The sequence below is a fragment of the Bufo gargarizans genome, chromosome 6 (assembly GCF_014858855.1).
Source record: "Bufo gargarizans isolate SCDJY-AF-19 chromosome 6, ASM1485885v1, whole genome shotgun sequence".
Classification (NCBI taxonomy): domain Eukaryota; kingdom Metazoa; phylum Chordata; class Amphibia; order Anura; family Bufonidae; genus Bufo; species Bufo gargarizans.
In genome coordinates this window covers 145,848,708-145,874,338 of record NC_058085.1, presented here as the reverse complement: position 1 = coordinate 145,874,338, position 25,631 = coordinate 145,848,708, and the positions used below count along the sequence as shown (strand labels likewise).

The window sequence follows — 25,631 nt, the reverse complement described above, 5'->3', positions numbered from 1 at the left end:
GTCCTGTGTAAAGGGGTCTCTAGGAAGGAGTATTAATAATTTCATAACTGTGAGAGGACAGTATTTTGTATTTCAATTTCAACGAGTCAAAAATGTGTTCCTTTTTTTTTTTTTTTTTTTAACAATGGATCTTTGGTGACAGATGCTTCTGTATGGCATCTGTCTGAGGCATGCGTTTAATGTAAATGTTAAACGTAAGACAAATGTAAACCCAGCCTAAATCTGTTCTTTCTGGGTAGAGTTTTACATTGGGTCGTCTTATTAGTGATTGATGGCATTCTATGCATAAGTATAAAGAGATAGCTGTCAATCACTGATAAGACTGCCACTGTGTACAACTGAACTCAGAAACAGCAGAGATTTAAATGTATAAATTACAAGTTTAGCTAAATCTTTTCTTATCAAACTGTAATCAAGCCTGCTCTATAAGGGTACTTTCACACTAGTGTTTAAGTTCCATCATAGGGGCTCAATACTGGAAAAATAAACGCTTCAGTTTTGTCCCCATTCATTGTCAATAGCGACTGAACTAAACGGAATGCTCCAAAATGCGTTGCGTTCCCAGACCGGAGAGCAAACCGAAACATGCTGCGGTTTGCTTTCCATCCTGGGATGCTGAGCAAGACTGATCCGGCATGACCTCCAATGCAAGTCAATGGGGACGGATCCGTTTTCTGTCAAAATCTGACACAATAGAAAATGGATCCGTCCCCCATTGACTTTCAATGGAGTTAATTATGGATCCTTCTTGGCTATGTTAAAGATGATACAACCGGGTCCGTTCATAACAGATGCAGACAGTTGTATTATCAGTAACGAAAGCGGTTTTGCTGAGCCCTGCCGGACCCAGCAAAAACGCTAGTGTGAAAGTAGCCTAACTTCCTGCCTTGCACTGCATTTTGTCTGCAAAGAGACAGTTTCCTTTTTTTTTTTTTTTTTTCCTTGTCCTGAAAGACCCGGTCATTAGAAGAACCTTGAATTATTAAATTAAAATGCAGACCTTAAAGATGGAATTTGAGGTATGCCAGAAGCCTCATCCAGCATAATAGGATTGATAAGTTCTCCTTGCTTCCTACAAGATCAGCTTTGAGATGAAACTATAAGTGCTAAAGAAAAGATGTATTTTACTTGTTATAGCCACAATGAGATTATTGGGTGTGTATTGATGAGAGTCCACAAGTCTGTTCAGTTCCCCCTTGCAGTACGTTGCTATCTGAGGGTGAGATACTTGAGAAGTATCCTGGGAGGTAGGAAGTAGACTGCACTGGTGCTGTCACATGCTTGCTCCTGGCTACCATACTTAAACAGATGCTGTTTGTGGTATGGGACAAAACCCCTCCATAGTGACAGCTACCACCGGTACTGGTCATACGAGATTTCTGTTTCAGATCATGAGATAAGCTCCGTCGAAGCCAGAACTTCCGCACTTCTGCTTGTACCTAGAAAGAGAACACGATTAGAGCCAGGATAGCTATAAATATGTTCAAGATTAGGAGCAAACCCTGCATGTTAATGTCGCTTGGTTCTGGTGCAGCTCTTCTGGCTTAAATACACACAAACTGCAGTTTCTTAGCTCTGCTACACTCACCACTTTAGGTTATAGAGTGTGGTGATATGATATATTACAACCTTTCTTATAATCGCCTATAACACAGGCTCTAAAATGGCACTAGAATGGCTCTGAATTCAAGCTAAGGACTCACATTGACATGTTGCTGTCATGGGAACTGCTCCCTTATTCAGCAACTAATACATAGGAATGCGATGCCACTACAATGCCTTCTCTCTACCAGAGCTAGGTTGAAAATACATTGTGACAACTGTGTGTGCAACTGTACATGGCCCTGAAAGTAAAGGGCACACTGCCAGTTTGAATCACTATTGGGAATCTGAGTTAATAACTTTTTCATGGTTGATGGGATTACAGGTCAGACTTTTACAAAATTGGGTAATGTTTAGAAGTTGATGGATTAATGAATACGTTCTCCCGGACATAATATTGTTGCAATACTTTATTACCTCCCCATTGCAGAAACAGTAAATGATCGCCACAAAGAATCCCTGTGGGGGGAAAATTAAGTGTTATTTTTAACTGGACTTGTCTTTCTAGATTCCACAACTTCTGTTCTACCCATCTGTGTCCCACCTCCAAGAAAAGTTTAATCGGAAGTTCGCCTTTAAAAAAATTACCTGAGAGGAGTTGAAAAACATCTCATAATGCATTTGTATTTGCCACAGCAGCCCAGTCATCTCTGTGTATGGAATTGCCATGAAGACAACATAATGCACGCCAAACAGGGGCATCAGGACTAACGTTGACTTAAGGAGCTTCCTGTATGAAGAGACAAACATTCTGTACCATGCCCTGGATCTAAGAGATTGAAAAGTTTCTGTAAGAAGTACTTTTGGGTCATTGATACCCACCCATATTGCTGTCGGGGGTCTAGTTTTCCTGTGTTGGTTTCCCACAGTTTAGAGGCCAGAACTCTCACGATGTTCAGAAACAAGATGAAATTGACCTAGAATGACAAATGTTTTTTGTCAGCAGTCGTATCGGCTGTAATTTTTTTTCAAGATCTATATACAGTCGTGGCCAAAAGTTTTGAGAATGACACAAATATTAGTTTTAACAAAGTTTGCTGCTAAACTTCTTTTAGATCTTTGTTTCAGTTGTTTCTGTGATGTGAAATATAATTACAGGCACTTCATACGTTTCAAAGGCTTTTATCGACAATTACATGACATTTATGCAAAGAGTCAGTATTTGCAGTGTTGGCGCTTCTTTTCCAGAACCTCTGCAATTTAACTGGGCATGCTCTCAATCAACTTCTGGGCCAATTCCTGACTGATAGCAACCCATTCTTTCATAATCACTTCTTGGAGTTTGTCAGAATTAGTGGGTTTTTGTTTGTCCACCCGCTTCTTGAGGATTGACCACAAGTTCTCAATGGGATTAAGATCTGGGGAGTTTCCAGGCCATGGACCCAAAATGTCAACGTTTTGGTCCTCGAGCCACTTAGTTATCACTTTTGCCTTATGGCACGGTGCTCCATCGTGCTGGAAAATGCATTGTTCTTCACCAAACTGTTGTTGGATTGTTGGAAGAAGTTGCTGTTGGAGGGTGTTTTGGTACCATTCTTTATTCATGGCTGTGTTTTTGGGCAAAATTGTGAGTGAGCCCACTCCCTTGGATGAGAAGCAACCCCACACATGAATGGTCTCAGGATGCTTTACTGTTGGCATGACACAGGACTGATGGTAGCGCTCACCTTTTCTTCTCCGGACAAGCCTTTTTCCTGATGCCCCAAACAATCGGAAAGAGGCTTCATCGGAGAATATGACTTTGCCCCAGTCCTCAGCAGTTCATTCACCATATTTTCTGCAGAAGATCAATCTGTCCCTGATGTGTTTTTTTTTGGAGAGAAGTGGCTTCTTTGCTGCCCTTCTTGACACCAGGCAATCTTCCAAAAGTCTTCGCCTCACTGTGCGTGCAGATGCCTCACCTGCCTGCTGCCATTCCTGAGCAAGCTCTGCACTGGTGGCACTCCGACCCCGCAGCTGAATCCTCTTTAGGATACGATCCTGGCGCTTGCTGGACTTTCTTGGATGCCCTGAAGCCTTCTTAACAAGAATTGAACCTCTTTCCTTGAAGTTCTTGATGATCCTATAAATTGTTTATTGAGGTGCAATCTTAGCCACAATATCCTTGCCTGTGAAGCCATTTTTATGCAACGCAATGATGGCTGCACGCGTTTCTTTGCAGGTCACCATGGTTAACAATGAAAGAACAATGATTTCAAGCATCACCCTCCTTTTAACAGGTCAAGTCTGCCATTTTAACCCAATCAGCCTGACATAATGATCTCCAGCCTTGTGCTCGTCAACATTCTCACCCGAGTTAACAAGACGATTACTGAAATGATCTCAGCAGGTCCTTTAATGACAGCAATGAAATGCAGTGGAAAGTTTTTTGGGGGATTAAGTTAATTTTCATGGCAAAGAAGGACTATGCAATTCATCTGATCACTCTTTATAACATTCTGGAGTATATGCAAATTGCTATTATAAAAACTTAAGCAGCAACTTTTACAGTTTCCAATATTTATGTAATTCTCAAAACTTTTGGCCACAACTGTATACTTGTTCAGCTGGAACGTTCCTGATATTTTCCACGTTCACATCTTATAATATCATCACCAGTGTGATGGGTCTGGAATATAGCGTATCCTGCCTATAGAGCAGGAAGTATATAGGAAAGACATTCAACGCACCAGTGTGGCTGCCAGAATTGGTGTCTGGTATATCCACTTCATATGGCCAGCACTGAGGTCCCAGCACCTAAATAGAAGAAGAATACAATAAAGATGATACCTCATTTTCAGTTGGAATAGGACCAGAATGGGCAAACTACATCAGCCCCAGCCGATCCCCTTTTCATATCCATTTACCACATGTCTCATGATTGAACAGAACGTATGAATAATCTGCAGCTAGCTTCATGCACACAACCGACTTTTTGGTCCACATCCGATCTGCATTAATTTCTATTGACTGGCTGTGCTGGAAGTTATAGAATGTGTCCTATTGTCCGTTTTGCGGACAAGAATAAGCATTTTTTACAAGCCCCAAAAAAGTGTGGGATGCACACGGATTGGATGCTTATTTTATGAATACACAATTTGCACACTTCAAAATGAATACAGTTTTATGCAAGAGGCTTTAGGGCGCGATTTGGCAGGTGAGTCTCAGTTACATGACTTACATTGAACTCACCAAAAATGTTTTCTGCCTGTTAAACCAGATAGAAGCAGGTAGATGCTTTTTTTTCCTAATCTGTTTTTATTTTCTTATTGCAGATTTATTTATTCTGTTTCCTGAACATCATTATGGGGGCAGCCATCTTGCCTGAGCTGTTTGCAACAGAATTTTATCAGAATTAAAATCTCTTTACAGCAGCCCCATGGTCCATAGACACAATGGTCTGGAGGGAACCTCATTGACTTCTATGGGAGAGTATTCTAGACATGCTCTGTGACCTGTGCAGAGGTCATTGTACAAGGAAAGAATAGATAAGCACTGACAATCACCTATTGTGAATGGTGGATTCTGTCTTATCTGTCATTCTAATCCTACCTGTATTAATATCACCTCTCTGTACAGATAAGCAGGTAGCTGCAGTAAAGTGATCTGTACAGATCAAGATGTGGCGCCAATTATTAGGCTTAGAGGTCAGTGCAAAAACTGCAGGATTTTATTGTTTTTGTTTAAATATAGATATTGACTAGTGATTAGCGGGAGGTGCCATATTCGATTTCGCGAATATTCGATTGAATATTCGTCTTATATTCATCGAAATCGAATATTCGTCATTAATTATTTGCGTATTGCGATTTTTCTTTTGACAGTAAAAGGCAACGTTCCTATGACATTGACTATGGCTATGTGTATTTTACGAATATTCATATTATTGCTCTAACTTCGTCTTTTAGAATATTACGAATATTCTAAAAGACGAAGTTAGAGCAATATTACCAATATTAGTAAAATACATATATAGACTGTAATTTAGCTAATATAGTGTTATAATCTTTTTTTTTTGTCTAACTTTTTTTTGCCTCTTCTGAACTTCAGTTTTGGAAAATATATACACTATTAAAAAAATTACTATAGCACTATATTAGCTAAATTGCAGTCTATATGTGTATTTTACGAATTTTCGTAATATTGCTCTAACTTCGTCGTCTTTTAGAATAATACGAATATTCTAAAAGACGAAGTTAGAGCAATATTACGAATATTCGTAAAATACACATATAGACTGTAATTTATGTGTACTGTTATTCCACTTGGCATACTGCTCCCCGACAAGCGTCCCCGTAACCATGGGAACGCCTGTGCGTTAGAATATACCATCGGATCTGAGCTTTCACGATCTCAGGGAAAACTCAGATCCGATGGTATTTTCTAACCCACAGGCGTTCCCATGGTGACGGGGACGCTTGTTGGGGAGGAGTATGCGAACAGCTGTACAGATAGGAAAAAAATAATGCCAAAATTCAAAATAACGAATATATTCACTATATTGCTATGTATTCGTTTTTTAGAATATTGGTCATTTTATTTTCCATATGAAAACATGATTCCCCCCTGCTTAAGTTGCTTGTGGGCCAATGGCTTATTGACCCACAAGCAAGAAGCAGGGAGAAATCCTATTTTCAGATGAAAAAAAAACACGAATATTCGATTTCGTGAATATATAGAACTATATTCTAAATATTCACGAAATCTTGAAGTTACGATGTTCGAGAAAAAAATTCGCAATTCGAATATTCACGCTCAACACTAATATTTTCTGGTGGCACCCTTTAATGGCTTATTGTACATTGTACCTACTGTGTATCTGCTAGAGAAACCCGTACACTTGCCCACACAGATACAAACACTGCTGGAAGTCCTGGGAAGAAAGAAGAAAGGTCACTGAAAGTATGGAGAACAATCTCCATGTGCACTTGGTAACAATGTTCTCTATGACTTGTAAGAATCTTGTCATCAAAACAGTTCTCGCCCATAGGGCATGAGTACCACAAATAAAATATCCATCAGGCGATCTCACCCCAACCAATGATGGTCAGTGCCCAGAAGTAGCTACGATCAGACAGATATGCCATGAAGATGAGACTGTGCAGATAAAGGCCTTCTACCAGAATCCAGTAGTGATTAGTGGCCAGGAAATAAAGGAACAAGGTGACCACCACTTTACATCCAGCCTGTAACAGTTAAAGAATATTCTCAGTGATATGTTCTGGTGATACAATGTAAGATAGTCAAGATACAGTAATTTTGTATGGATTATAAAGTGATGAAGAAAGATATCTGGAATCTAATATATCTTTTCAACATTCCTTGGCTTACAGCTGAGTAACTACTTCTACCATACAGTCTACTAGGTAGAATGTCTTCTCCTTAGAATATGTATAATGATAACATGGAGCAAGTTACCCTTACCCATTGGAACTCTGTTACTCTTGAAGTAGCAATCTCTCCCGCTTCATTGCCTGGTATTCCTTCATCCTCTCTTGAATACAGTACAGCATCTTTAAGAAATATGCTTCCAGCTCGGCAAATGAAGGATGTGAAGAGGTGAATATGGATGTAATTTCGTGTACAGTGTAGCCGCCTGCATGAGTGGAGGCAACCATATGAACAAAGCTCACGTTTAGGGAGTTGAAATGGGGACTTTTTTTTTTAAAGGGGTTGTCCAAGTTAAATAGTAACTGCCATAGATTTCAGGTTGGTATAATGTATTGCTGGGCTGACTAGGCCCTGCACACTTTTTTCAGTTTTGTAAAGGGGCAAACAGGGCACAAACACAAAAAGTTGCAAATTTTTGCACAAACGAGGGTTTTGGTAAAAACTGTTGACTTATTGAAGCCATAAAACATCTAGTGGCTTGTTAACTGTGTCCTATAAAACCAAAATGGCTCTTATGTAAGAGTGAGATCACTGGCCCACATTTACTAATGTGAGAGTGCACCTACACCTTGTCAATTGTGCCAAAATGTGGCATATATAATTTTAGAGGAGTCCTCAAGCTTAGCTTGTGAGAGGGCATGGCTTATCGGGAAAAGAGCCTGGCCTAAAATGTGACACTTCTGATATAAAACTGTTGCAAACTAAGCATTTGGTATAAAATGAGACCAAACATCTGGCTAATCACCAAATTTCAGCTTGAGCCACTGTGAAAAATATGGTGTATAACCAGACAGCCTGTCGAAGTTTACACTATTTACAGGATTAGTAAATCTGCGCCATTGGACTTCCCAACTCTTCCCAACAATTTAGTGCTGATTTGGTATTGGCCATGAGACACTCTTGCAATGTGATTTCCACATGCTATTACATCACAGGGGTAAACAGTAGGAGAGGTAACTATACAAGCCCAAGAAACCTCAACTCAGCTTCACATATGTCAAAGTTAAAGGGGTTCTGCACTTTCATTTCACTGATGATCTATCCTCTGGATAGATCATCAGCTTCTGATCGGCGGGGGTCCGACACACGGGACCCCCGCCGATCAGCTGTTTGAGAAGGCAGCTGTGCTCCAGGAGCGCCGCTGCCTTCTCACTGTTTACCGCCGGGCCGCCCGCCCACTGACGTCACGACTTGTATCAACTAGAGTGGGCGCGGCTAAACTCCATTCAAGTGAACAGAGCTTAGCCGCGCCCACTCTAGTTGATACAAGTCGTGACGTCAGAGGGCGGGCGGCCCGGCGGTAAACAGTGAGAAGGCAGCGGCGCTCCTGGAGCGCCGCTGCCTTCTCAAACAGCTGATCGGCGGGGGTCCCGGGTGTCGGACCCCTGCCGATCAGAAGCTGATGATCTATCCAAAGGATAGATCATCAGTGAAATGAAAGTGCAGAACCCCTTTAACTTAAACTGTGTAAAAGCAAAAGTTGTTGGGGAAGCCCATCAATAAGGCCATTGAACTTTGGTCATGGTGGAGACTGGAGACTTTTGAGAAAGCTGCTGGCAAAATATCCTTAACCAAATAAAGTGTAATTTTTCTTACCAGAAATTCTCTTTCCTTTAGTCCAAAGCAGCAGCACCCTCGCGGATTTCTAATCCTCCTGAAACATAGGACAGGGAAATGTCAATTATTCTGAGATCCTTTATTACTGCCTAGGTTAGAACCTCCTACTGTATAATTCTAAGTAACCCAAGAGAGACAATAAACCATCCGGTCTGTTCCAAGAATTATTTTATTGGGCGGGTAAGTATGTGCTGCTGCTTTGGACTAAAGGAAAGAGAATTTACAGTAAGAAAAATTACACTTTCCTTGTTGTCTTTCAGCAGCAGCACCCACAGGGATTTAGCATTTAATCCTAAAAGGAGGGCTCCCATTATACCGCAGACTTTATTACAGCTCTGCCTAAAGCAGTCTCTCCCCTATGCCGCATATCTAGTCTGTAGCGCTTCACAAACGTATTGTGAGAACTTCCTGACACTGTTTTACAGATCTGGGAACTAAATTCTTCTCCGCCCATGATGTAGCCATCGCACGGGTTAAATGAGCTTTTATAGGCTTAGGTACCTCAAGACCCCTCTGCTCATAACATATAGTGATAGCCTCCCATATCCATCTGGACAAGAAGGCTTTTGCCAGTTTTTCCCCTTTTTGTTTTTCCCCAATGGGAAACAAACAAATGGTCCGTCTTCCCGAATGCATTCGTCCTTTGGACATATATCTTTAGGGCTCTGTGCACGTTCAGAGAGTAAAGTCTAGTCTCTTCCTCTGAAGTCTGATCTGGAAAAAAAAAAACGGTAACTCAATCTGCTGGCAGTGTCCTGCTGTGAACTTCTGCTGTGATCTTTATCTTGCAGAAAGATTTAAGTAAGGCTCGTCACATGCCAGGGCCCGTATCTCACTGACCCGTCTGGCCGAAGTAATTGCCACTAAGAAACAAACTTTCATGGACACAAACTTTAAATCGGAGTCCTGCAGTGGTTCAAAGGGAACATTGCAAGTTGATCCAGAACCACACAAAGGTCCCACCTTGGGATCGGTCAATGACTTGAGGTCTGATTTTTCTGATTGCTTTAACAACCCTCTGTATTAGTAGTTCTCTGGATAAATGTCTGCCCAATGAAGCTGATACAAGGATATCCTGAGTTGTAAGAGACTGACAAGATACCTCATTTTTCCCACACCAAAAATCAAACACCTTCTTGACTCTAATGTACACTTTATTAGTTGTACGTTCTCTGGACTGCAATAGCGTTCTTATTACCACATCTGATAAACCCTGTTCTGCTAGAAGGGGCAGTCAACATCCAGGCTGTCCATTTCAGGTGGTGTAGATCCGGACAACATCTGCCGTACTGTGTTAGTCGACTTTCACACTCGCGTTTTGGCTTTCTGTTTGTGAGATCCATTCAGGGCTCTCACAAGCGGTCCAAATGGGATCAATTTGCATTCTAATGCATTCTGAATGGAAAAAGATCCGCTCAGAATACATCAGTTTGCATCAGTTCAGCCTCCATTCCGCTTTGGAGACCGACACCAAAACGCTGCTGAAACTGAGCCAAACAGACACAATCTGGCACAATAGAAAATAGATCCGTCCTCCATTGACTTTAAATGGTGTTCAAGACGGATCCGTCTTGGCTATGTTAAAGATAATACAAACTGATCTGTTCTAAACGGATGCAGGCGGTTGTATTATCTGAATGGATCCATCCATGATGGATCCACACAAAACGCAAGTGTGAAAGTAGTCTTACTAGGTGTGGAAGGTCTCCCTGCTTATCAGCATAAGGCTACTTTCACACCTGCGTTCAGGTGTCCGCTCGTGAGCTCCGTTTGAATGGGCTCACAAGCGGCCCTGAACGCAGCCGTCTGGCCCTAATGCATTCTCAGTGGAGGCAGATCCACTGAGAATGCATCCGTCTGCCAGCGCTCAGCCTCCGCTCCGCTCAGTGAGCGGACACCTGAACGCTGCAAGCAGCGTTCGGGTGTCCGCCTGGCCGTGCGGAGGCGAGCGGATCCGTTCCGACTTATAATGGAAGTCAATGGGGACCGATCCGCTTGAAGATGACACCATATGGCTCAATCTTCAAGCGGATCCGTCCCCTATTGACTTTCAATGTAAAGTCTGAACAGATCCGCTCAGGCTACATTCACACTTAGAAATTTTTCTAAGTTATAATGCAGACGGATCCGTTCTGAACGGAGCCACCGTCTGCATTAATATGAGCGGATCGGTTCAGAACGGATCCGCTCGAACGCTAGTGTGAAAGTAGCCTTAGTGGTGTAAATCATGCACTTTTGGGCCCGCATGGGCATATCAGGATTGTTGAGACCTGATCCCATTTGATCTTCTGTAAGACCTTTGGAATCATAGGAATGGGCAGAAAGATGTAGGCCAACCTGAAGTCCCAGGGACTGAGAGGGCATCTAGTGCCCAAGGATTTTCTTCCCCTGAACAGGGAGCAGAATAGAGGCACCTTTGCATTGGCTCGGGTAGCCATCAGATTTATCTAGGGTCGACCCCCAAAGCCTCTTGAGTTGAAGGAATATTTATGGGTCCAAAGACCATTTCCCCCGGGAGGGGCAAGTCGTGGCTTAGCCTGCCTGCGACAGCATTCTTCCTTACTCTGGTGTGTACAGCTGACAGCTGTTGGCCCCTCATGTGGGCACCACAACCTGTAGTCGAAGCATCGGTAGTAATATCAGTCCATCTGGGAGGGGCAACATTTTATGCCATTCTTTAAAGCCATCCACCACCTCAGGGATGTCCTCGTCTCCTTGAAGACGATTGTCGTACTGTCTAGAAAATTGGGGACTCGATCCCACTTCTGCAGAATTTCACGTTGCAGGTATCTTGTATGCCAATTCGCCCATGGAATTGTCTGACTGGCTGCCGTCATAAGAACTAATGTCTTCATCATCTGATGAAAGGATATAGGTCTGAACGACCTCAGTACCTGTACATTCTGGCGCAGACATTCCTTCTTTTCACTGGAAGGGAACCAGTTATCTCCTTGGTGTCCAGAATGAACCCCAGGAACTGTTTCTGCTGAGATGAGACAATACTGGATCTTTGTCTGTTGAATATCCAGCCTAAAGACTGGATTCTGTTGAAGATTAACTGGAGATGCGCTTTGAATCTCTCTGTGGTCTTCCCCCTTTACCAGCCAGTCGTCAAGATATGGGATTATAGTTATCCCCGATTCTCTGAGGCCCGCAACAACCGCTGCTACCACCTTTGTGAATGTGAATGGGGCTGATGAAACCCCAAATGGTAGTGCCTTAAACTGTAGATGACATAACTGGCTATGCGCAGGAATTTTTGATGTTTTTTGAATGTGCAGATAAGCATCTTTTACATCTATTGTAGTGGGGTAATCCTGGTTCTAGCAGATTTTGCGTGGACTGAACCGTTTCCATCTGGAACTTTTTCTTGTGTCTGAACCTGTTTAGATACCTTAGATCCACAATAGTCCTCCACCTCATCTGAGGTTTCGGGACTAGCAATAACCTTGAGCCCTGAAAACTGTCTCTTTCCAGGACAGGCTGTATTTCCCAAGTCAACAGATCAGGGATTCCCAACCAGCCAAAGCTGGTATTGCCAGCCCTTAAGCGATCTGACGAGTGCAGGTATGTTCAGCTTACAATAACCGTTGACCTTCATCACAGTATAGAGGATCCTTTGGAGAGGCACCTCTTGACGCAGATGTCTCTCCACTCCGATTTTCTACACTCCCTTGGAAGAGCGAAAATATATATATTTTTTTTTTTGTGAAGATTCTGGAGTGGCCATCTCAGTCTCCAGACCTAAATATCATTGAGCCACTCTGGGGAGACCTCTTTCTTTTTAGGAAGAATACCACTTCTTCTTAGCAGCATAAGGAAGGGACTTCCATTTCTATTTTTTATTTTCCATAAGTGGGTCATTCTCTGGTCCGAAAAGCCTATTCGGACGATAGTCCATTGCACAGAGTGTATTTTTTGAGTGGACATTTGCCCCCCAAGGTTTTACCATACCGGGATCGCATCGCGCGTCTATTTTATGCGCATGCGCTGTGCCCGGCGCATGCGCATAAAGCAGACGCGCGATGCGATCCCGGCCAGTGTGGGTGCCGGGCGCATGCGCTGAAGATGGCTGGGGACACTAGTACAGCGCTTCAGAGTAGCCGCCCAGCTCAGTGAATATTGATGAGCTGGGCGGCGCTTCAAACGGCAGTTGTGGCGAGGCTGGCTGGGCGCAAATTGATATGAAGCACCGCCCCTTGGGCAGATTGAACGCCAGGAAAGCAGGTTATAAAACTTCTTTTTACTGTATTTATGAGGTGGACAGGGGGGATACTTAGATGATTCTAATAACCTTTATAAGACCTATACTGTCATATATACCCCTAAATATGCTTTTTGGGCCTGTCAGTGTTCCTTTAAAGGCTGTAGATTTATTTTTATTTTTTTAGAAGTTGTTGCTTAGCTTAGGTATTGATGAGACTCTCACTTTTTTCATTGCTTTGGTGCAATTGCTGGCTTCTCAGCGCACTGGCTAAAGTGGGATCTGAACCCATGCCTCCATTTTTTTCAACCGTATAAGAGGATAGCGCTGCCAACAGGCAAGGGAGTGTTACATGGTCTGCATGACATGTGCTTGTGTTTCCCAGCAGACTTCCTTAAGGAGGAGTTTCTATTTTTCTAAGAGAACCAGGGATTCTCATCAGTGTAATATGCGCACAATCCAACGATTACGAAGATCTAGCACTATTTTCCAGGTCTTCTCGAAGTGCTAATATTGCATTTAGAATATTCCCAATCAACACTAAAGTGCAGGTGCATTTTTTTGTTGATTAATTTCTGTGTGGATTGGAACTTGCAACCTTCTACATTAAAGGCAAGAACCTTAACCACTGGGCTGTAAGAGCCCAAACTTCAGAACCCTGAATATAACAGTTACACCTAAGTGATTTCATTTAACAAGCTCCACTTATAGAAAAAAAAAAACAACAACAAGGAGGAAACACCCCCCCCCCCCCTCCCCCAGCATTAGAGACTCTGTACACAGAAGAACTGAAGAACTTAAGTGAAATGCCTAACAATCTGGATGTCCTCGCACCCCTTACCTTGTAGGGAGCACGGCGGTGCATGGCAGAGCGGCATGGAAGGTGGGCGCCATGTTTTATCCCTCTCTTCTCCCCACGTAGTGGTGCATGCGAGGTAAGACACACATGCAGCGCCAGCAGGGAGAAGGCGGAACCTGCAGAGGGAAGCGCCACTAAACCGAGACACCCTCCAGTAAGTCCTGCTCTGTGCAGTGTAATTTTCAGATGAGCTTCAGCATTGGAATAATCCGCTAAGGCAAGTTAACAGTGAATAATTTAGGCTGAATTTTAACCTGCATACTAGAAGCAAATTTAAGTGAGTTTGCACCTCACTAACAAAGAACGTTAGTATACAGTGCCAGCCTTTCATATAGCAGACGAAACACAGAAGCTGTGTCAAATATCCGCTAAAAGAGGGCACAGACCTAGGAGTAATACAATATAAAGTTAGTAATAATAAAAAACTTATACTTCCCAACATCTCCACCTCCCTCATTAGAAGGGAAGGAAGGAAAGAAAAAAACACAGTAGGAGGTTCTAACCTAGGGAGTAATAAAGGTCTGAGATTAATTGACATCTCCCTGTCCTATGTTTCAGGAGAATTAGAAATCCCCCTTCCCCGTGGGTGCTGCTGCTGAAGGACGACAAGGAAAGTTGAACTATTCAATGAATGTGCAAACCACCAAACGGAAGCTTCACCTTATTGTGGACATATTATCAAAAGACCCAGCTCATTGACGACAGTTATATTGGAAAGAGGGGAAGGAGGATGAGGACCACCTGTAACAATGGATGTAGACAATAAAGAAAAAAATCTAACATATTAGTGCATTAGCAGAGAAACTATAAAAGTTGCCTTAACAATTTGTCAAATTACAGATTTCATATTCTCAGAGCTTATCTTAAAAGATCAGATTGGTTAGCACTTATTTATACAGAGGCATCTGTGCAAAATGCCGGTCAATGTTTTATGATCCTCTCATTATGATAAGAAACCAAAGTAGTCTACTGTGGTCTGGTAGGACCTGTCACTTATGTGTTGGGTGCTAGGGGGCACCAAACAGCCACTCTATTTTGGCCAGGGTATTTAGATAGTAAGCTGGGCAGTGAACTGAATTTTTGCTGTGTGAAGAAAATCCTAGCTACAACTCTGACTACTAATGTGAGAATTAGAACAAGGATTTATATCAATGGATAACAATTAATGTACGTTTGCTACGTCGGAATGTGTGCATAACTTGGGATCTTACTTGAAGTAACATAGGATGCAGAGAGCAATAAGGAGCGTTGCCAAAGAAATGGAGTATCCTACAGTGTAAATGAGCCACAGCCGTTTGAAAACCTCCTGTAGAAAGAAAGCATTCACAGCTAATATCCATATTTCTTATACTGTAGATCCAGTATGAAAGCATCAGTGGTCTCCAGCCTGTGGCTCTCCAGCTCCTAAGAGAACTATTTCCCACATCCTGCAGTTGTCTGAGTATTCAGAGAGTTGCAATTTCTCAATAGTTGGAGAGTCACAGGTTGGAGACCACATAGTTTATAAATCCAGTAGTATTCCCACGACCTGTTACATACCTTCTTCTGGACACTTTCACTTGGGCTTACAAAGGTGACACATTCACTGTAATTGGCCCAGGTCCTGTTGGCCCCTGGCACTTGAAGCCACATGCTCAAAGGTCCACATCTCCGATGAGCAAATCCTGAGAAAAATGAAGGCAGTGAAAAGAGAAGGAATCTGTAAGATTCTTTGAGTTTTAATTTTTTTGGCAGTAGCATTTATTTGTGACCCAATATTAAACGTAACCCACAATGGAGCAAGGCATTGAGGCTCTGTGAGATGCCTTTAATTTGTCAATGTTATATACCTTGACTTCTCCAGAGTAATTTAATACTGTGCCGTATAAAAGGTTACTACATAAAATGAGAATGCTTGGACTCGGAGAAAATGTCTGTATGTGGGTAAGAACTGGCTCAGTGATAGAAAACAGAGGGTGGGTATTAACGGTACTATACTCAGATTGGGTCACTGTCACTAGTCGGGTACCACAGGGGTCAGTATTGGGCCCTATTCTCTTCAATATATTTATTAATGATCTTGTAGAAGGCTTGCACAATAAAATATACATTTTTGCAGATGACCCTAAACTGTGTAAAGAAATTAACACAGAAGAGGACAGTATACTGGTACAGATGGAGCTGGAAATTGGAGGCTTGGGCAGAGAAGTGGCAGATGAGGTTTAACACTGACAAATGTAAGGTTATGCACATGAGAAGGAATAATGCAAGTCACCCGTACATACCAAATGGTAAAACACTGGGTAAGGGCTTATGCACACGAATGTATTTTCTCTCTGTTTCCGTTTCCGTTTTTTTGTGGACCGTGTGCGGAACCATTCATTTCAATGGGCCTGCAAAAACAGCAGAAGTTACTCCGTGTGCATTCCGTTTCCATATTTCCGTTCTGCAAAAAAGTAGTGCATGTCCTATTATTGTCCACAAATCACGGTCCGAGGCCCCATTCACGTCAATTGTTACTCAAAAAATGCAGAACGCACACAGCTCACATCCGTATTTCATCCGTATTTTGTGGATCCATACTGTAGAAATACTATGCCCAGCCTATATTGCTCGTGTTTGGTGAATAATAAGTTACTGTTTCCATTTCCAATCTGCAAAAAACGGATCAAATACGGAAACCATATGGATATGTTTTGTGCAATAACGGAACGGAAGAGGACTTAAATCAGAGGAAAAAAAACAACTCAGATACGGAACAACGGATCCGTGAAAAACGGACCGCAAAACAACAATGGTCGTGTGCATAAGCCCTAACACTCACATGGAAAAGGACTTTTAGTGGACAGCAAATTTTATTGTAGAAACCAGTGTCAGGCAGCTGCCACCAAGGCCAATAAGATAATGGGTTGCATCAAAAGGGGCATAGATGCCCGTGATGAGAACATAGTCCTGCCACTTTACAAATCACTCGTCAGACCACACATGGAGTACTGTGTACAGTTCTGGGCTCCAGTGAACAAGGCAGACATAGCAGAGCTGGAGTGGGTTCAGAGGAGGGCCACTAAAGTAATAACTGGAATGGGTGGACTACAGTACCCAGAAAGATTATCAAAATTAGGGTTATTCAGTTTAGAAAAAAGACGACTGACGGGAAATCTAATTAATATGTATAAATATATCATGGGTCAGTACAGAGATCTATCCCATCTATTTATCCCTAGGACTGTGACGATGGGACATCCTCTGCGTCTTGAGGAAAGAAGGTTTGTACACAAACATAGAAGAGGATTCTTTACGGTAAGAGCAGTGAGACTATGGAACTCTCTACCTGAGGAGGTGGTGATGGCAAGTACAATAAAAGAGTTCAAGAGGGGCCTGGATGAGGAAAATTGGCTTCTACCTCATGAGTTTTTTTGCCTACCTCTGGATCAACTTACAGGATAACAGGCTGAACTGGATGGACAGATGTCTTTTTTCAGCCTTATAAACTATTGGGGTCACTTATCAAACTAGTGTAAAGCAGAACTGGCTTAGTTGCCCATAGCAACCAATGAGATTCCACCTTTCATTTTCCAAAGGAGCTGTCAAAAATGAAAAGTGGAATCTGATTGGTTGCTATGGGCAACTAAGCCAGTTATACTTTACACCAGTTTGATAAATGACCCCGATATGCTACTACTAGTGTTGAGCCAATCAAAGCATCCAATGTGGAATTTGATACAAAGTTTTGTAAAAATTTGATTCACTACTAAACCAGATTTCCTCATGCTTCATGGTAACAATTTTTTTTCCTACAATGGCTATTGTACATGTTACAAAGTGAAAGTAAGAAGCCTGGGAATGCGATAATGCTGTGCAACCAGCCATTCCGCAGATAGCCATCCCCTGTGATTTCACAGCCCTATAAAAGGGACCGTGTTGCAAAAAATTATTAATAGAAGAATATTGGATAGGGACAGTGCAGGGATGGTGTAGGGAGATTGTTGGGAGAGTTTTTAGACACTGTAAGGCATGGATGTCAAACTCATGGCCCTCCAGATGTTGCAAAACTACAACTCCCATCATTACTTGATAGCTGTAGTATGCCCAGGCATGATGGGAGTTGTAGTTTTGCAACAGCTGGAGGGCCACGAGTTTGACATCCCTGCTGTAAGGAGAGCATTGGGAGATTGCATTAACAGTGCAGGTGAAGTGTAATCACCATGTGCATCTTGTTGAACTGCTGCTACGTTCCCAGTTAATATTAATTTATACATAGAATTACTGTGCCTCAGTATTAAATGGCAGTGTAATATATTACTGTGTGCATCTTGTTGAACTGCTGCCACAATCCAAGTTAATATTTTAGTTTATACATAGACTTACTGTCCCTCAGTAATAAAGGGCGGTCTAATATATCGCCGTGTGCATCTTGTTCAACTGCTGCGACATTCATAGTTAATCAGTTACATTACTGGTACAGTTACTGTACTCTATGGCCAGCAGACAATTGCCTGGGCCCTCCAAAGGAATGGGCCGTGGCAAAAATGTTACTGGAGCTGGCACAAGTAGCAGCAGAAGAAGGGGTGGTGGTAGCGGCACCCGCAATAACAGGCCCGAGCTGCCACTGTCATCCAGCGGTCGTGTTCTGACCAACAATCGAGCTGTACTGGAATAGTTGACTCATTCTTCAACATCATCTCAAGTGACAACAGATACACACAGCCAAGAATCGGTGGGTTCCTCTAACACCCCACTTACTGCAGTTGGCATAGCCCAGGAAATACCTCTGTGCCCTCATCTTTCCTGAATTTGCCTCTTGTTTTTGTTGCTTCTTCCGCTAGCCAAGAAGAGAAAATGCTTTACTCGCCAGTGTGGGAATTTTTCACCAAATCTCTGGGGCATGTTAGCATGGATATGTGGGCAGAGGGTGAGGTGCGGCCAGGGTGCTAATGTTGGCACGACAGCCCTGCATCAACATAAGGAGCACTTGCTGTCTCCTCGCCAACTGGAAATAGGAACCATGGGTACTGATAACAGGAAGAACATTTTGTCTGCGCTGCATCAGGGAGGGTTGACCCCTGCTCCCTGCTTGGCGCATGTCTTTAATCTCATTGTCACCTGGTTTCTTAAGTCTTCCACTGAACTGCGAGAGCTGTTAAAAATGTCCAGGAAACTGTGCATGCATTTCAGCAGTTACTGTGCAAAACACACCCTGTTTGAGCTGCAAAGGCAAAATACTCTTTCCCAACGTTGCCTAATATACAATGTTTCCACCTGTTGGAACTCCACGCTCCATATGTTAGACAGACTGTACAAGTAGGGCAAGCAGTCAATGCTTTCTTAATACTGCAGACAGACAGGTCTACTCCCCGATGTAACTTCCTTCACGTCATGGAGGGGATGCTGAAAAATCTGATTGGCGAGGAGACAGAATATGTGATGCCTATATGTCATGGCCACCTGAGCCCTAAGGAGGATGAACTGGTAGAGGAGGAGGAAAAAAAAACACCCAGGAATTTTAGACACAACTAGGTGGTTTATCTGCTCAAGCGACAGGAGAGGAGCAGGAGGAGCTGGATGGTGAGGACGAAGCAGATGACCCAGACAGACCATGGCAGTATGCAGTGGAGATGGAGGGAGGGAGGCCCGCTGAGTCCCTTGTGCAAATGGTCAGATACATGCTGTCATGTTTGTGTAGTGGCACAAACATGACAGGATTCATGTTGCATTGTCAGGATTCGGCAGAGGGATGACTACTGGCTATTCACATTGTTAGACCCTCGCTACTGGTCAAAAATGGGGCCATTTTTTAGGCCTTCTGAGAGGGATGCAAAAAAATGGACTACCATAGAGACATGCTGTGTAGTCAGTTGGTCGCTGCCTGTGACCGCCATCGCCTGTCCTCAGGAAGGTCTTACCGGGGTACCTTTTGCGCTCACACTCCACTGTCATGGCAGGTGGGGATGGTGGTGGGGGCAGAAGCAGCATCAGCTCCAGATGCAGCAACTTCAGCCTGGAGTCTATGATGAGCAGTTTTCTTCAGCCGCCTACTGAAGAAACCACCCAGCAGCAGGATTGGACTGCACCCTGTCACCCTTGATCCAAGATCTCCTGGACTACTGGGCATAAAAACTTAGTGTGGCCGTAACTGTCCAAGTTTGCCATGGGCAGGCATTCATGCCCAGCCAGAAGTGTGGCATCAGAGCGGGTGTTCAGTGCGGCGGGGGTCATAGTTACCCCTAAGAGAACCTTTCCTCCTAAAATGTTGAAAGACTAATTTTCATAAAGATGAATCAGGCGTGAATCAACCCGGATTTCCAGACGCTGTTGCCTGATTCAACAGAATAGATCATTCTGCCACTAATAATCACACTGTAGTGTGCTGCCACACTGGAATATTCTGCGAAATGGGCCGTTACTTCTTGCCACGTGCTGCTGCTACCATTCTGATGCTGCTACCCGCCTGCTGCCTCTACTGCCATTTCTACAACGGGGATTCTTGGCCTACTGATATGTACATGTTAAATTTTTTTAAAGGATATACATGCCACTGGACCTTGCTATCACACTGCTGTTTTGGGGTTTTGTTACTACTGTCATCTGCCACCATCTTGTGCTGTATGCCACTGCTGCTGACCCCCCCTCCCCACTCTGTCATAGGGCCAATGTTGTCCGTGTTACAGCCACCGCTGTTGACCCCCCATCCCCACTATGTTATGGGGCCCCTACTATCTGTGTTATTGCCACTGCTGTTGGCCCCCATTCTTACTCAGTTATGGGGCCACTATTGTCCTTGTTTGTCCTTGTTGACAGCACTGTTTATTTTTCCTTCTCATCTGTCAGAAGAACAGAAAAATTAAAAAGATCCTGCATTTTGAGCATCCGCAAGGCTTTTTTCACACATTCAGTATTTGGTCAGCATTTTGAATCTGTATTTGATCAGTATTTGTCAGCCAAAAGCAGGAGTGGGTCAAAAACAGAGATGCAAATATTTATATTACATTTTATCTTTGTTTTGGACCCACTCCTGTTTTTGGCTTACCAATACTGATCAAATACTTATTACTGACCATCTGGAAGAGACTTCATTTTTTTTTTTGTTTTCTGTTCTTCTGATGGATCAGAAGATTGGAAAAATAAACATTAATGTCAACACAGCCTTACTGCCACTGCTGCTGCCCCCCTCCCCACTCTGTTATGAGGCCACTATTGTTACTGCCACTGCTGCCACCCTCCCCACTCTTTCATGGGGCCACTATTGTCAATGTTACTGCCACTGCTGCCGCCACCCTTCCTACTCTGTCATGGGGCCACTATTGTCAGTGTTACTGCCCCTGCTGCTGCTGCCACCCCCCCTCTTCTGTCATGGGACCACTCCTGTCACTGTTACTGCCACTACTGCCATACTTCCCACTCTCTCATGGGGCCACTGTTGTCAGTATTACTGCTACTCCTGCCACCCTCCCCAAATCTACTTGAATTTCGGGGTACTGCACAGTAAAGGCCACGGCGATAAATTAGACCCGATACTAACATTGACCTGTAATACTGACGCGCAGTAAATCTACAGCTAACAGAAGGGATTAAGAAGCATGTGTCTGGACTGCCACAACATGCATTAAAATAACTTTTTTTTTCTCTACTACTTTATTGGCTCTGCCTCCATTTCTTTATCTTGCTCCACTAAGGAGCCAATTGGACACAGCTCCTGCAGGGGTACGCACAGGTTTTTGGCTTTTTAGTGCACTGATGTAGTGATAGCCGTAATCTCGCGATGCGCATTTCTTTTGCTGATGCCAGCACGGGGAAGGAACACTATACCAGCACTGCGCATGCGCGAGCTCGCGCATCGCAAGATTACGGCTATCTATCGTTGATGAAAGGAGGAGACATAGGCGGTGCTGGGCTTCTTCACAGGCGGGCGTGGCTGGGCACGGCTGGGCACAAGTAAGGTTAGTACACCCCTTGGACACATTCAACACTCATTTACATATCTATAAAATCCTTTTTTAAAGAAATTAAAACCAGACAGCCCTATAGGACACATATATTGCGGACATGCTAGCGGTGATCTAGCCGTGTATGTCCGTATCTCTATAGCCCCAAACCTGATGACAGAATCCCTTTAACCCTTGTGTAGTGCCCACATTTACCTAGTGGGACACTACAAATTCACATGGCAATACCATCTCTCTGCTCTCGTCCTGCAGTTTAAGTTCCAAGCGTTCATTGAGATTGTGCCACCAAGTGGGATGAATATGATTAGGCAGAGTGGCCTGGGTATACCTGGTTTATCTCAGTTTGTGACGAATTAATTCGTAACAAATCAAATTTCCTGACGTAATCCATTTTTTTCAAAACTTCACTCATCTCTAGTTACTATGTTACAATATTTGGGCAGCAAATACTATTATTTTAACATTTCCTGTTTTTTACCTACAGATTATTTCCCTTGTTATTTTACCCTCTTCTAGAAGGCACCAGGAGTTGTAGATCTTGAAGGACTACTAGATGAATGTAATTACCTTGGTGATTAAAATCGTAGATGTATTCTGGACATGGAACAGATACTAACTGGTGGAGTGATCCCTGTGGCCAGCATACTATCCCATCCCACTGTGGAGGGCAAATCGATCCTAGAAGCAAGGACAAAAATTGCATTGCATATCATAAAACAGGATTGGAAGTTTTTTTTCACGAGTACAATATTGATAACCTATCCTCAGGATAGGTCATCAGTATGTGATCAATGGGAGTCTGACTCCCACCACCCATGCCGATCAGCTTGTTGAAGACACGTGTCTTAGCCTGCCCACAGCACTGAGCATTGTGCTTGGTATTGCAGCTCAGGCCTATCTGCCTGAATGAAACTGAGCTGCACATAGGCCATGTTACCGATAATCATGACGTCACTGGTTTAGGAAGAGACCGTAGAGCTCACCAGAGGACACAGGCTTCTTCAAGCAGCTGATCGATGTGGCTGCCGGGAATTGGACCCCATGGATTACTTATTGATGACCTACAGTAAATAAGTCCTACAGCAAATAAAATAATGTTGATATAAATAGCTTTAAAATATTTATTTTTTATTTTAATTAAAACTGTTATGAACATGTCCTAGAATGTTACTAGGATGGGTTGCATGACGCTCGAGACCTGTGGAGTTGGGATGGGATGGAGCTCTGGAGCTTGTTCCTGTCAGACTGACTGCTACCAAACCTAAGCATGCAGAAATTCTTTGTTAATCCACGATCAATTTAAAATGATAGGCTCAACAACCACTGCCACTGCCACACGCAGGATAGGTGCGGACCCTGGACCCGAGTAGAAGACCCAGCAAGCTAAGTACTGCCTGTCACACATTGTTTAGGATTGTGTCCCTTGCTGCTTCAGCCATACATGGAATGCTGAGATAGGCACATACTGCCTGTCACTATCTACCTGTGGTCCTGGTTATATCTGAGTCCCCTGATGATCTGGCGCAAGCCAGTGAAACGCGTAGGAACAGTGTTTCTTTGTTTTGCTTTTTTCTTTCTCTTGCATCTGACCTTCTAGAGGTGACTGGTCCTTTTACTTCCGACGAAGCTGGGCAGTCAAACAACAGGTCTGAGGGCCATCTAGGGTCAGACGGATGGAGTGCCTATGACAGAGCACAGGGATATATGTAGGGGTTGAGACCCAGTATCTGTCTCCCTCTCTTTATTTCTATCACCTTTGTTTTCCTTAACTCACTCCTCCGAGTGGGCCAGTGTTCACACCGCCTGGCTCCACATTTTTTCAAACCCGACCAGTTCACTGTAGTTGGCAGGGAATTTTTTGTCCTCCAGGAGAGGTTTCTGATATTACAATTAATTGTTGAGCCTATCATTTTAAATTTATATCATTAAAGACATATCTTTTAAGACTTTCCATAATTCAATTTAGCGTTTATTTACTTTGGGCGTCATTATATATAAGTGTGACCAGCTTCCCATTTAGGTTGTGTTCATATATAATCCACGATCAAGCACTAATGCTGCAACCACAGACTGTGCCTCCTAAACCCTGTCAGGCTCCCTGAACACAATGCGCATGCTCAGGTCTGGCAGCAGTGCTGCATCTCCCTTCCCCCTCCCAAAGTGAATAGGAACTGAGCTGCTGTATAAAAACTACTGCTCCGTCCACTGTATAATTATAGTTTCCAGCTCCAGCGGAATCCCAAAACAGTAGGAGTGCCAGGTGTTGGATCCCCACAGATCTAATATTGATGACCTATCCTTAGGATAAGTCGTCAGTACCTAAGTCCCAGAAAACCACTTTAAATAATTAAAAAAATGAAGCACCTAAAAAGTCATGATCAATAAATTCCTATCATGTTTTGTATACAGATACTATGCAGACTTATCTTTCTCCATGGTTACAGACAACAAACAAATCTAGTGTAGTCAGATCCTGCCATCATCACCTATTCTATATGTTTGCAAGTTCTTGCTAACCTATGTAATATGTGTGTCAAAATCAGATGCATAGGATTATATACCCTCAAAAGGAGTGTCTCATAAAAACGCCTGCTTTTTTAACCTCTTAAGGACACATGACGTACCGATACGTCATGATGTCCTGGTACTTAAGGACACATGACGTACCGGTACGTCATGAATGGTTCCGATCACCGCCGCTCGGCGGGCGGTGATCGGAACCCGGTGCCTGCTCAAATCATTGAGCAGGCACCTGGGGCAAATGCGCCGGGGGGTCCTGTGACCCCCCCATGTCGGCGATCGCAGAAAACCGCAGGTCAATTCAGACCTGCGGTTTTCTGCGTTTCCGGGTTATTCGGGTCTCTGAAGACCCGATAACCCGGAACAGGATGGTGATGGTGGTGTGATTTCACTCCACCAATCACCATCCAGCGATCCTGAGTGGTGATGGTGACATCACCACTCAGGATCGCTTTCTGATTGGTCAGTGGGCGGTCCGGCGGCAGATTCAAAAGAGGCAGGCGCTCCTCTCCTCCTCCTTTTGTGTTCCAGAGCCGGAGGAGAGAGGAGCTGCCTGTACGTGTCTGCTGCCACCGCTGTACCGCTGCCTGCACCCGATCTGTGCCCCCAGGACCCGATCACTGCCACCAGCACCCCCATCAGGTACATAGGGACAGCTAGGGAAAGTTTGGGTTAGGCAGGGAAAAAAAAGGGAAAGTTTTTTTTTTTTACTTTTCATTGCATCACCCTAGTTAGGGTGTCTGGGGTCCACAGCACAGCTGTGTGACCCTAGACCCCCCCAGGGGTGCTGCCACTTGCCCCCCCCCTTCCCCCACTTTTTTGGGGTGCAGGATTTCTTTTTTTTTTTTTTTTTTTTTTTTGTGTACGCTGACTGTGGCCGGCCCTCTTAGCGTCCGGCCACTGTTAGCGCATCGCACACCCCACCGCTGATCAACTTCGGACGGTTGATCAGCGGTTTTGAATTATTTTTTTCACATTTTTTGGCCTTTTTTTTAGTCAGTTTTTTTTTTTTTTTTTTTAGTTTTAGGGTGAGTTCGTGATCACCCGTGCCCCCACACACACGCACACAAAATAAAGATTTCCACACACGCACATACACACGCAGACACACACTCCCCTATGGCCCGCCGGACGTTCTCGGCCGAGGAGGCATACGCCCAGCTTGCCTCCGACTCCGAGAGTCCCAGTGAGGATGAGGATGACCCCACATTCCTGTTGTCATCCGCATCCTCCTCATCATCTAGCGATGATGATGAGCCCCCAAGGCGGCGGAGACGCCGCCAGGCGGAGCAAGGGGACCGCCATGTTAGGGACCCTGTGGCCCAGCCTAGTACGAGCAGCTCTGGGGCTCGTACTGGTTTCCCGGCCCACCAGTTAAATCCACCGGAGCACCCTGCCGGTGAATTTGTCTGGTGTAGCCCAGAGCGATACGAGCCAGTGATTCCTGATTTTGTAGGCCAATCAGGAATCCAGATTTCCACAGTGGGCTACACTGAATATGACTTTTTTCGTCATTTTTTCAGTGACCCACTGGTAA

At 43.8% G+C, this 25,631-nt stretch overlaps 1 protein-coding gene across 7 annotated transcripts in view; it reads right to left on the bottom strand.

The window, feature by feature from the left end:
* Positions 1-975: 975 nt before the first annotated feature.
* LOC122940867 (parathyroid hormone/parathyroid hormone-related peptide receptor-like) overlaps positions 976-25,631 on the bottom strand; it is a 102,235-nt gene continuing 77,579 nt past the window's right edge. For all 7 annotated transcript variants that reach the window (XM_044297728.1, XM_044297733.1, XM_044297734.1 and 4 more), the window contains 11 exons: positions 22,142-22,252; positions 15,192-15,316; positions 14,864-14,958; positions 7,006-7,177; positions 6,614-6,767; positions 6,394-6,454; positions 4,272-4,338; positions 2,425-2,519; positions 2,191-2,332; positions 2,020-2,061; positions 976-1,439 (listed from right to left, as the gene is read on the bottom strand). In XM_044297728.1, the coding sequence (XP_044153663.1) occupies positions 1,149-1,439; positions 2,020-2,061; positions 2,191-2,332; positions 2,425-2,519; positions 4,272-4,338; positions 6,394-6,454; positions 6,614-6,767; positions 7,006-7,177; positions 14,864-14,958; positions 15,192-15,316; positions 22,142-22,252 (1,355 nt within the window). In that variant the 3' untranslated portion in view covers positions 976-1,148. The remainder of the gene's footprint in view (positions 1,440-2,019; positions 2,062-2,190; positions 2,333-2,424; positions 2,520-4,271; positions 4,339-6,393; positions 6,455-6,613; positions 6,768-7,005; positions 7,178-14,863; positions 14,959-15,191; positions 15,317-22,141; positions 22,253-25,631) is intronic.